Consider the following 11,748-nt stretch of genomic DNA (forward strand, 5'->3'; position numbering starts at 1 on the left):
ATACTAAAATAAGATACATTATAAAAATAACGAAAATAAATTATTTAATTTTTTTTATTGGGCGTCAGTTAATAGATGGTGCTATCAATATTATTGTGTGTGAGTGAGTGAATCAACTTTTTGCGTCTAATGTTCAAAGTTACCTATTACAAATACTTATATATTTAAAACTATCTTATCGGGACTAAGGGATATCGCGTGATCTTAGTTCGAGGAGAACCACTAGTTATTACTATTTCGATTGTTAAATTGCCTATTAGTTTTCTAAATTGAATATCAAACTTTAAAATTACAGCACAATCTTACACCTCGTAAACAAAGTACATACTGACACGTTTGACATCCATCTACAATCTGATCTAGACCACGATTCATACAAGTAATTGTCAAGTCTAGAGCCTCAATAGCTCAACTGGTAAAGGAGTGGACTGAAAACCGAAAGGTCGACGGTTCAAACCCCGCCCGTTGCACTATTGTCGTACTTACTCCTAGCACAAGCTTCGCTTAGTTGGAGAGGAAAAAGGGGAATATTAGTCATTTAACATGGCTAATGTTCTTTTATTTAAAAAAAACAAGTAATCACCACAAGATAATTTATAAATATAGCCATTATGGATCGAGAGGGAATCCTACTAAGGCAATCTGTTCCGGAATTAGTCACATAAATAACATAACACAAAGTAGATGTTATCTATAAGAACATCGGTGAGTCAGTGAGGAGATAAAGGCTAATTTCGAACAATAGAGTTTTAATTTAGCTAAGTTGAGAGGTAACGTGTACGGTGTACATGCCTGTGGAACTATTCGGGAGCACACCTCTAAAATACCCAGCTGAGTCACGCGCTGTTTCACAAGTCGCAACGATACTTCTGCCAATCGGTATAGCTTCCTGTTGCTTCGTGATTCTTTTTCTCTCCCACAAAATAGGTGATAAGTGATAAAAGCGCATGACTGAGGTTGTATCCCATAATAATTGATACGACTATCTCAGACTTCAGAGTGCATTTCACTGAATGATTGTTTGGGGTTCGGAGCAGTTGCCTCAACTTTTTGTGCTAATGCTTTCTAAATACATATAAATTCAAACTCAAATAATTTAATCAGATTGGGTATTATTGTATACACTTTCTGATCGGCAATTGCTAAATTTGCAATACAACGATGAAGTGGTGATAATTACGTAAACTTAAAACTAAAGCTAGGAGGGTTCCAAACGCGCCCAGGTCTGAGAAGAAAATATAGAGGTCTATAGAAACATGTGTTGTAGATAGATAGGTAGGGTTCCGTACCTCAAAAGGAAAAAAAGAACCCTTATAGGATTACTTCGTTGTCTGTCAGCCTGTCTGTCCGTATGTCTGCCTGTCTGTCTGTCAGTCTGTCTGTCTTTCTATCTGTCGTGTCGTGTCTGTCAAGAAAATGTATAGGGTACTTCCCGCTGACCTAGAATCATAAAATTTGGCAGGTAGATAGGTCTTATAGCACAAGTAAAGGAAAAAAATCCCAAAACCGTGAATTTGCGGTTACATCACAAGAAAAAAAATCTGTTCACGAACAAATATTGGTATTTTCAACTTTCAAAGTAAGATTACTATACCAAGTGTGGTATCTTACGAAAGGGCTTTACTTGTACATTCTAAAACAGATTTTTATTTATTTTTATGCATAGTAGTTTTTGATTTATAGTGCAAAATGTCAAAAAAATACGATTGTAGTACGGGAACGCTTGGTGCTCGAGTCTGACTCCCACTTAGCCGGTTTTTCAATAAATGTCTGTAATGTATAATATTTTAAATTATCATTAATTGTTTTCATGATGAGCAGACATAGACAACTTGCTATTGTTTTGCATTTGGCAAAGTCCCTTCCTTTCATTCTTTATTAATTCCAATTAGAAGACACATAGTGAGGACTGCTCACTTTATTATTTTTTGTCAGGTGCCATTTCAATTTTCCACATTCACTAAAGAGGTGTCCATCAACTTTCTTGGAAATCTACCGGACTCATAAATAAAACTTGTTTCACTTCTAATTATTACGCTCTAAATAAATTAGAACTTTGAAAGTCACATCGGTTAACATTTTTTTAGGGGCATACACCAACCTATTTGAGCAATAAATGTCAGTAAACTTTTGAAAAACTGAAAAGTAATTTTATTTTTTGAAAAATAATGCTTGGAGAACTTACCTAAGGATGATTTTTTGATAAGCGATTGTGTAAATTTTTATTGATCCTTAAACTTATGAAAACTCATATATTTTGTGCATTAATTTTATAGATCAACTAGCAATATTAGGTTTAATAACCTAAGTACTCGACGTAAGAAAGATCGGCCATATATCTGTGCCACCTTGCTACAATCTTAGTCAAGCAATTCTTTGATGTGATCTGGATACGATCACGAAGGAATATAGCACATTAACAGAGACTGCCCCAGATCTGATTTTACCGTAGAAGTTGGCACGAAATTGTAAACTGCCCTCTTTACAATAGGCTCTAAATACCATTAGTGTTTTGCTGACATCGAGCAGACCTCTTTACGGGCTATATATTACGAAGACAAGACCTTCTTGACCGTTATGATGAGCTCTTAAGCCGACCAGCAATAGTTTGCCAGAGTTGAGTGACAAATTGTATTTACTCTGGTAGTAAAAACTGTATGAAACAGACAATATTAAATTTATTGGCATTACAGTTTCTTAGACCCAGATCCATACATTTTTAAACGATTGGACTTTTTTGTCCCGGAAAATCAAAGAATTCTCATTAAAAAAAACCTAAATCTACGTGAACTTAAGTTCGCGGGCTATTTGGTACAACCATACTTTTTAACCTCATTCCCATGGTATTTTTAAAAACCTTAACCTACGCGGACGAAGTCGCAGGCATCATCTAGTAAGTAATATATAAATAAGCTTTTGAACGCGCTTAAACTCTTATTCACATTTTTAGCACCGCATAAATTATTCGCATTGTCTCATCGCTAACTTGAGCTTCATGTATTTTCGTCCTTTATTTTTTATTTTATAATTGTACACAAGGACGCCTAAATCCGTGCGGCAGATATTTCCGTATCGAATGAAAGTGTCTCGGATGAGTCACAGTTTTTTTAAAGGCTTGGATGTACGACGTAATTCCCTGTCACCCGTTGAACGTGATTCAAACATTAAAAGTTTGGACGTTCTGAGGATTTTTTGGCACTCGACTTTAAAGTAAGCAAGACGGCACTTCAATCTCTGCTCCCTAATTATACCTGTCATGATAAAATATCCCGATTTCTTTAATTCTATTATTAGTTCGCTCTACGTACATTTCCACTATCAATACAATGTGTCAACGTCGAGATTAGTTTGCTAGATGCTTTCCTCGCCTTCAGCTTCAAGTCTTTAAAAATATCGTCTAATAGAAAAGAAACTGTCACTTCAGGGCCAGTTTCCGCGAGATGTCATCTTCTGACGTAATCAGAGCAGTCTGCGTCCCGTCCCGACGCCAAATCGAAAACATATTAATGCCACTGATCAAAGAGAGATCTACCTCCTTCATTAAATTTACGACCACACTCAATCGATACAACGCACACGGCTCTCATCGTATTATGAGGATCTTGTCCATGACTCGACTTCCATTTCACGGAATAGAATATTTAAAAAACCGGTCAAGTGCTAGTCAGACTCGCACACGAAGGGTCCCGTACCGTCGTCATAAAATAAATACTATGCGGTTTTTGGATTTTCCTTTGTTATTGTGCTATAAGCCTAAATTATTATTGTTAGTATAAATTTCACAATTCTAGGTCAACGGGACGTAACTTAAGTAGGTAGTACTGTCTGTCAAGACATCAGAACCACAAACTATAGGGTACCCTATAGTTTGTGGTTCTGATGTCTTGACAGACAGACGAACAACGAAGTAATCCTAGGAGGGTTCCTGTTTCCGTCTGGAGATACCTAAAAGGAGAACCCTAAAAAACGTTACCCGAATCACGAGCGCCCGAATGAGTAATCCGTATTTGATGGGTTTTATTAAAACATGCACGATATAATCTGCCTTACCACCGCATCTTATAAGCTTGCCTCTTATAATAATTTCGCTCACGTGATTATCTCGACGCAACCTGTCTGTTCTCAAGGTATTGGACTAGTCAGAGATAATAAGAACAAGAGTGCAGTGATTTATTGGACTGATATAAATAACGTCGCTAAAGTGCACGGTGCGATTGTTTAGACTGTCCGTCTTGCCAAAATAAATTTCAGTGTCATTTTCGAGCCTATCTAAATCGTTGAGTGTGTGACACCTGAGGTATTTCATCACGAATGACGCTGGAATGTAGACGCTTACTATTTGCATCTGGGTTGTAATTAACCAGGTGGTCAATCTACGTAATGTGTTACCATATTAAACTTGATAAATGGAACAGATCTGATTTCAATAAACAACATTTAAAATGCCGCATGCAAAACTTAACTAAACACTATTTTTTCCCAGATCAATACTAGGTACTTAGAGCATACTGCGCAAAAATTTCAACATTATTTCCCAACATTCCATACCATAATATGCCCATATCGTAATTTCGGAAGTACTAAAATTTGAATTCTTTCTTGACAGTTTCAAAGAGCATCTAAAAGTACCTTTAAAATTTTGTTAATCACTAGAGCCGTTTTTAAAACTTGCATTTACTTATTTAAATAGAAGCTGATTCATATTTGTAACAAAAACCTTGTTTTATGATTCTTAACAAGGTTTTAAAAATAAAAACACCAAACCATAAACAATGTTTTACCACAATTTGTGATAGAAATTGGTTTTATGGTTCTTAACAGTTTTAAAATTAATCCATATCCATACTAATATTATAAATGCGAAAGTGTGTCTGTTTGTCTGTCTGCTAGCGATTCACGGCTCAACCATTCAACCGATTTTGACGAAATTTGGTACAGAGATAGTTTGCATCTCGGGGAAGGACATAGACTTTTCATCCCGGAAAATTGAAGAGTTCCCATAGGATTTTAAAAACCTAAATCCACGCGAAGTCGCGGGCATCAGCTAGTATTAAATAAAAGCTGATTACAACTTCTGCAGTTTGGTTTGATATGTTATTAATTCTGCGAAGTTTGTTATCGTAAAATTCAGTTTCACACATGAGTCATCCAGTATGGGCCCAACGTTCGTCCGGAGACGATCAATCAACAACACCACGAGACTACGCCTAAACCCTGTCGGTGGTTAGCGAGTGCGCGTTAATTAATTAGCACACAAAGTGTCACAATTATGCACGTATTATGCGTGCTGGCTCTTAGGCCATTTCATATTTAGCTGTTGAAATTTTTTGAGCATACAATAAAATTTAAAAACCCTTTCGGTTAAAGGCGGTTTTATTACAAAAACTACTCTACTTCCGCTTTACATTAAAATAATTTATGCGTCGGATTATTCTGGGCAGGCTTGAAGACTTGGTAAGTTATACTCCGGGAGTAATGAGCTATTAAAACGGCGAAGTTGGCACGCTAGCCGCTCTATTATTTTCTAAGGGCGTGTGCTATGTGCTATGTGCTACATATATCAATATGTAGCAACACGGAACTGATAATAAGGTCATCATAAATTTACCACCGAACGATGATAGCCTGGTAGTTAAAACGTCGAACTCCTATGCAGGAGGGCGAAGGCTCGATCCCGGGCATACACTTCTAATTTTTCGGAGTTACATGCGTTTTAAGTAATCATATATCACTTGCTTTAACGGTAAAGGAGAACATCGTGAGGAAACCAGCATGCCTGAAAGTTCTCCATTATGTTCTCAAAGGATGTGAAGTCTGGCACTCTGCACTGCACTAGATCAGCGTGGCAGACTAGGCCTACCCCTTCTTGTTCTTAGAGGAGACCCGTCCTCATTAGTGGGCCGGCGATGAATTGATCATGATGATGATGATTTACCAATGGTGCAAAAAGCTCATATGCAAATTCTAGAAAATGATGAGTTGTATCGCCATCTTAGAATTAAGTCTTCTTAGTCCTAAATTTTGTCAGTTAGGGGAATTCCTTTTTCTGAGAACCTTCACTGACTATGCAGTATTCACTCGTGCTTTTTACTTTTCATGGTTGCCTATCTCAAATGGTATCCGCTCCAAATGCCAAGCTTTAGCCTGTCACGTTATTTGTTTTCATTAGGCAACCAAATATTACTCATCTACCTATAGCTCGTCGAAACGTTGAGACACTTTCCCTTGTCTTTTACACATGTCACGTGTCGACGGGTAACTCGTTTACGTCGGAAGTAAGTTGTTTTTGCACACTGCACTTTTGGCCCGAGCGTGCCTGCAAACGCTCTGAATTAGGGCCGCTTGCTGCAATCGTTTGAACAGTAAATTATTCCTGCACAATGGGCACGCGTCACGCGCTTTCGTTCAATAAAGTTGTGCCTGTCCGGCACAAACATAAACACCTGAGCATCACGTGTTGTAATCAAATCGTTATCTTATTACTCAATGCAAGGCTTAATACGTTAGCTGAATTCAGGGAACGAGATAACTTGAAATATTGAAAATCCGGGACGCGGAATAGGGTTGCAATCTGATGGTGGCGTCTACGAGTGCATGAGGCAATGACGGAGGAAGCGGAGGTCGTCGACCGCCGCAGAGAGCGCTGCGCGCGCGCCCTACCGATGAAAACGGCAGAAAACCTCACGAAGGGCGGCAGCACACGGTATCCGCATTTAGCTCGGGCTGACGCGACTGAGTCACCGCACCGCGAATAGCGGCGATTTGTTTGTTGCACCGCCCGCTCCCGGCTCTCCCGCCGATTATTTCGAGCGCGCGGCGTGCGCGGGCAGTGCTGGCCGCGCGCTGCCGGCGAGAGGACGCGCTATGCCCCCGCTGCCCGCGCCGCCCGCGCCCCACGCGCGCCTTCGCCGCCGCGACCTGTGTGACGCCTCCGGCATCGTCACCACCATCAGGGACACGGTCAGCTGTAGTTGGATATTTTACAGTGAGTGTCGCTCACCGTACCTTCCTGTCGTCTCCATCGCGTCTACTTCCGACGCGAAAGAGTCGTAGCCATCTCGCGTCACTGCGCTCCGACCCTTGCTTTTCGTAGCCGCGCGGTTGCTACGAGCTTTCGTAATCCAATGCAACCGAATAGTTGGTTACCGAACGTCGCGCAGTTCAGAATCTGAATAAAAATTATAATATTCCTAAACATTGTAAACAGTTTACTGCGTCGCGTCGACTCTATTTTAGTGATAAACAATAAATTGATCGATCGAGATAAATCTTCCAACAATTATAAACGCAGGTCTTGTTAATTGCTCAATGTGCCACAAGTGTTAACAGATGAATCGACTGCTTTGTTTAGTTCGCTGCTGCCATCTATTTGCGGGAAAAGGAATCATACGCTGAAAGCTGAAATCTAGGTGAAACTTCTGACATCAGCAACTCGAAGTAAATTTAACTCCTGACGTATTGAACCCTACCGTAGTACTGCGACTCGTCCTTTGAGGAAATCTAAACTCTTAGCAAGTTAAAACATCAGTTTCTGTTGAAAACGTGTACAATATATTTTAGTTTAATAATAAATATCGATTCGGGGTCAAGCGGAAGATTATTGCATAGTTATAAGCGATATACATAAGCATACTCAAGGTAAAAGACTATTTTATAATTATCAATAACACATACACTGTTAATAATACCCGTAATAAATAATAATACGTTAGTAAAAGAGTTGAAATAATATCTTGTGTATCTGTGCATGATTCATTACTTTTGTTATACTTATAAATAATTTTGTACAATAGGCAATTTTTCCTAATATTTATGCATCATCATCATTATTATCAACCGATAGACTCAAATGCTGGACATAGGTCTCTGGTAGGAACTTCCACATGTCACGGTCTTGCGCCGCCTGAATCCAGTGGCTCCCTGTGACTCGTTTGATGTCGTCTGTCCACTAATGGGGGTCTTCCAACGCTGCGCCTTCCGGTGCGAAGTCGCTATTCCTTGGGATCCCAACGTCTATCAGTTTTTAGAACTATGTGCCCTACCCATTGCCACTTCAGCTTCGCAACCCGCTGAGCTATGTCGGTTACTCTAGTTCTCCTACGGATCTCCTCACTCCTAATTTGATCTCGTAGAGAAACTCTCTCCATCGCCCGCTGAGTGACGCTGAGCTTTCTTATGAGGCCCATAGCGACCATGTCTCGGATCCATTTGTCGTCGCTGGCAACACGCACTGTTCAAAGACTTTGGTCTTCAAGCACCGATGAATTCTCGAAATTCACCCCTTTAGCATTGTTATCCCAGGAAAATTCTATTATGTGATTAATGGAATCTGTATGGCGATTTCGTACAACCTGCATCAATCATTATTACAATCTCAATTGTTATGATTGGCTGAATCAACCAATCAGAGGTGATGGCGATCGTGACGTATGCTGTCATTCTACCGCAATCGCGCAACCGGTCACGATTTTTCCACGCAGCTATGAGGAATACGACGCAGAGAGATGGAGAGAATTTTATCATCATGATCAACTCATCGCCGGCCCACTACTGAGATCAGGTCTCCTCTTAGAATGGTTTAGGCCATAGACCAGCACGCTGGCCCAGGGGGCTTGGCAGAATTCACACGCCTTTGAGAACATTATAGAGAACTTTCAGGCATGCAGGCGTGCCTGGAATCAAACCCCCGACCTCCTGAAAAGAAGGCGGAAATTTTAACCACTGTACCACCGCTTTTTTATGAATTTTATAGTAGAGATATATTTGTTGTTTTAGGCAACAGTAGTGGGTCACCGCCCGCGGAGGGCGCCGCGCCGCCGCCGGCCGAGCCCGACCCGGACCTTGACTCCATGCACATGATGCTGGACCCTCACCTGCGCCCCATCTCGCCCGACCTCACCAACGATGAGTCCAAGCGCATCTTTGAGGAGCACAAGCAGTTGGCGCAGGAGTACCTTAAGGTGAGTTCCGATTAGAGATACATTTCACAGGTAGCATATAAAAAATCAATTGAAAACCTATTCGTATGTAACAATAGCTACAGTATGCGGCCGAAAGTAATGTACATCGGCCGTTAGAATGACATTTCGGCTTTGTAGAGCGTTGTCTCTGTCACTCATACCTATGTGACGTTTTGTCGGTCTCAACAACAGGGACAGCGCTCTACAAATCTGCTATCTCCTAAAGGTCGATATCCATTACTTTCGGCCGCGTACTATACCTTACTTAAAGTAGTCTGTGAAACATTGTACATTAGACATTGGCCATCAAGCTCCGCCATACTCATCCACCTGCTTCTTACTATCTTCTTGAAGTCATCAATTCAGCGGGCTGGTGGACCGGTCCACTCCTGAAAGCGTCTGCACCATCGTCCGTCGTGTGATTTGGCGACAGACATTACCATATACACTACCACTTCAGCTTGTTTTGCTTTCCATTTAACCTGGATTTTGTGCTGGCACCACGCCTTAGTGTTTCAATGTGAAGCATTATCTCGCGTCCTGCGAAATAAGCTGAAATCAAAATTGAGTCCTGGAAATGCCTTTACAAGCATGACAAATTCTAAATGTCCCAAAATTTTTCCACATTAGCACAGGAACATAAAATTACAATATTATTAAATGATGCCCGCGACTTTGTCCTCGTGTATTTAAATTTTTAAAATCCCGTGAGAACTCTCCGATTTTTCAGAGTAAAAAATGGTTTATGTCCTTCCCTGGAATGCAAGCTATCTCTGTAGTTTCGTTAACATCGGTTAATCGGATGGACCGAGAAAAGCTCAGACACACACACACACACACACACAAAGATTAGTATGGATGTTCAATATTCAAATAGCGCTGTCGTTTTAGTCTATTATTGGCGTTGTTCAAACATTACACACCAGTATCGGGTTATGACACGTGCATTATAAATTCTAGCTCGCTACTTTGTGCTCACATTCTACACAACTGACATAATCGATGTGCAAACCCCGCTTTTGCTTGAAAACGTTTGCGTTGCTATGGAGTATTTTCAAGAACGTTGGGCACGTGTTTAAAGATCTAAATGATCTTGCTCGTAAACTTAAAAATGTATGTCTTTCAAACGAATTTCCACCGAACGGACAAAACAACATAAACTCGTGTCGATCAGCAGGCATCCTGCAAACGCTACCCAATTTCTAAGAACACGCTATCTCGAAAAATAATTGCATGGATTGAAAATCGTAGCCTTGTGCATAGCATACGACGACCCGCCCACAGTCATTGAATTTGCGTGAAAGCGCAAGTCACAATAATTGTATTGTACCCGGCACGAAACTGTACCGTACCGTACATCGACCTTTAGAAAGACATAGCGGTTTCGTAGAGCATTGTCTATGTCGTTGAGACCGGCAAAACGTCTCATAGGCATGAATGACACTGGCAGTTGGCACTGGCTCTTCCACAGCCATCATAAAAAGGTGTAAATGTGACGTTTTATTTTGTATTTCAGATACAAACTGAGCTTGCCTACCTGAGCAAGCACAAGTCGGAGCTGGAGGAGCAGATGGACGACGAAGAGCTCCGGCAGAAACGGGAGATCATACAATTGGAAAATGAGAAGGTAAACATATGCATTTGTACTGAATTTGATAATGTTCTCAAAGATATGTGAAATCTGCCAATCCGCACTTAACCAGCGTGTTTTACATGTCATTTACTAATACAGTGTGCACTCTATGTAGCGAAATTGAAGGAACCGCATATTTTATTGCGTTACAAAGAGTTTTCGTTAAAGAATAAAGTAAGAGAATTTATTGATAAGTAGTATTAGCAATAAAACGATAGTAGGAAGTACAGTAAGTAAATACGTGCTAGGCAATTACAAATGAACACAATTCTAAAAATTGTGCGTACGAAATATTTACAACTATATCAGCATGCAGTTGAAGGTCAGTAAAATTATTTATTGAGGTCTAAATAATGACGTATTGTTTTGCTATTGAGAGTGGTTGCTACGCTATATAGAATGTTTCAATATAAGGGTAACAATGTAAACCAAACAAACCTTAGCAATTTCTACGTTTTAAGGAGTTTTTCTTTACGCATAAGTTCGCAATATAGAGTTTACACTGTACTTGAAACCCTTCTCAGTCTGAGAGGAGAATCGGGCTCAGTAGCGCCGGGAATGGGTTGAGATGAGATGATGCTGAGAGTGAATTTTTCAGGATGTTTAAGAAATTCCATCTTTCTTTTTCAGGACTCATTAGTCAAACTGTACTGCACACTGAAAAAACAGTTGTCGCGAGCAGACAATGACGATTGGCTTCTACAGGAGGAGCGGCCGCACGAGTGATTGCCTTCACGACATTTGGTCGCTGGACTACCGATGTATGAACTACATAGTCCGCGAGATATCTCTAGATCTATAGATCGAAATGGCAATAGGGGTATGAGGCGGGGAAACGCCCCGCACACCCGCACGTCACCCCTGTGCGGGTTCCCTCCCTAGTTGCCGTCTCGACCTGTCGCGTACTTTACGTCCCAACATCCATCATGAACGACTGAGGATGAACATGCAGCTGTTAGTGTGAGGCAAGATATTGTCTATGATGCCTTATCTGAGAAAGGGGATTTGGATAAACCCAAACTCTGGTGTATGTATGACGAGTCCGAAAGCGATCGAATTCCTACGTCATAGCTCTATTCATATCTACAGACATTATATGTCGTATCGTATTTAAAGACAGACAACTAAGTGGTCCTATAAGGGTTTCTTTTTTCT

General features: G+C 40.5%; 1 protein-coding gene across 1 annotated transcript in view; it reads left to right on the forward strand.

The window, feature by feature from the left end:
- LOC117991069 (mitogen-activated protein kinase kinase kinase 7-like) overlaps window positions 1–11,748 on the forward strand; it is a 31,705-nt gene extending 19,957 nt beyond the window's left edge. The window contains exons 8-10 of the mRNA XM_034978610.2: window positions 8,776–8,960; window positions 10,477–10,587; window positions 11,224–11,748. Of these exons, the coding sequence (XP_034834501.1) occupies window positions 8,776–8,960; window positions 10,477–10,587; window positions 11,224–11,319 (392 nt within the window). The 3' untranslated portion in view covers window positions 11,320–11,748. The remainder of the gene's footprint in view (window positions 1–8,775; window positions 8,961–10,476; window positions 10,588–11,223) is intronic.

This window comes from Maniola hyperantus, chromosome 19, assembly GCF_902806685.2.
Source record: "Maniola hyperantus chromosome 19, iAphHyp1.2, whole genome shotgun sequence".
In the NCBI taxonomy this organism is placed as follows: domain Eukaryota; kingdom Metazoa; phylum Arthropoda; class Insecta; order Lepidoptera; family Nymphalidae; genus Maniola; species Maniola hyperantus.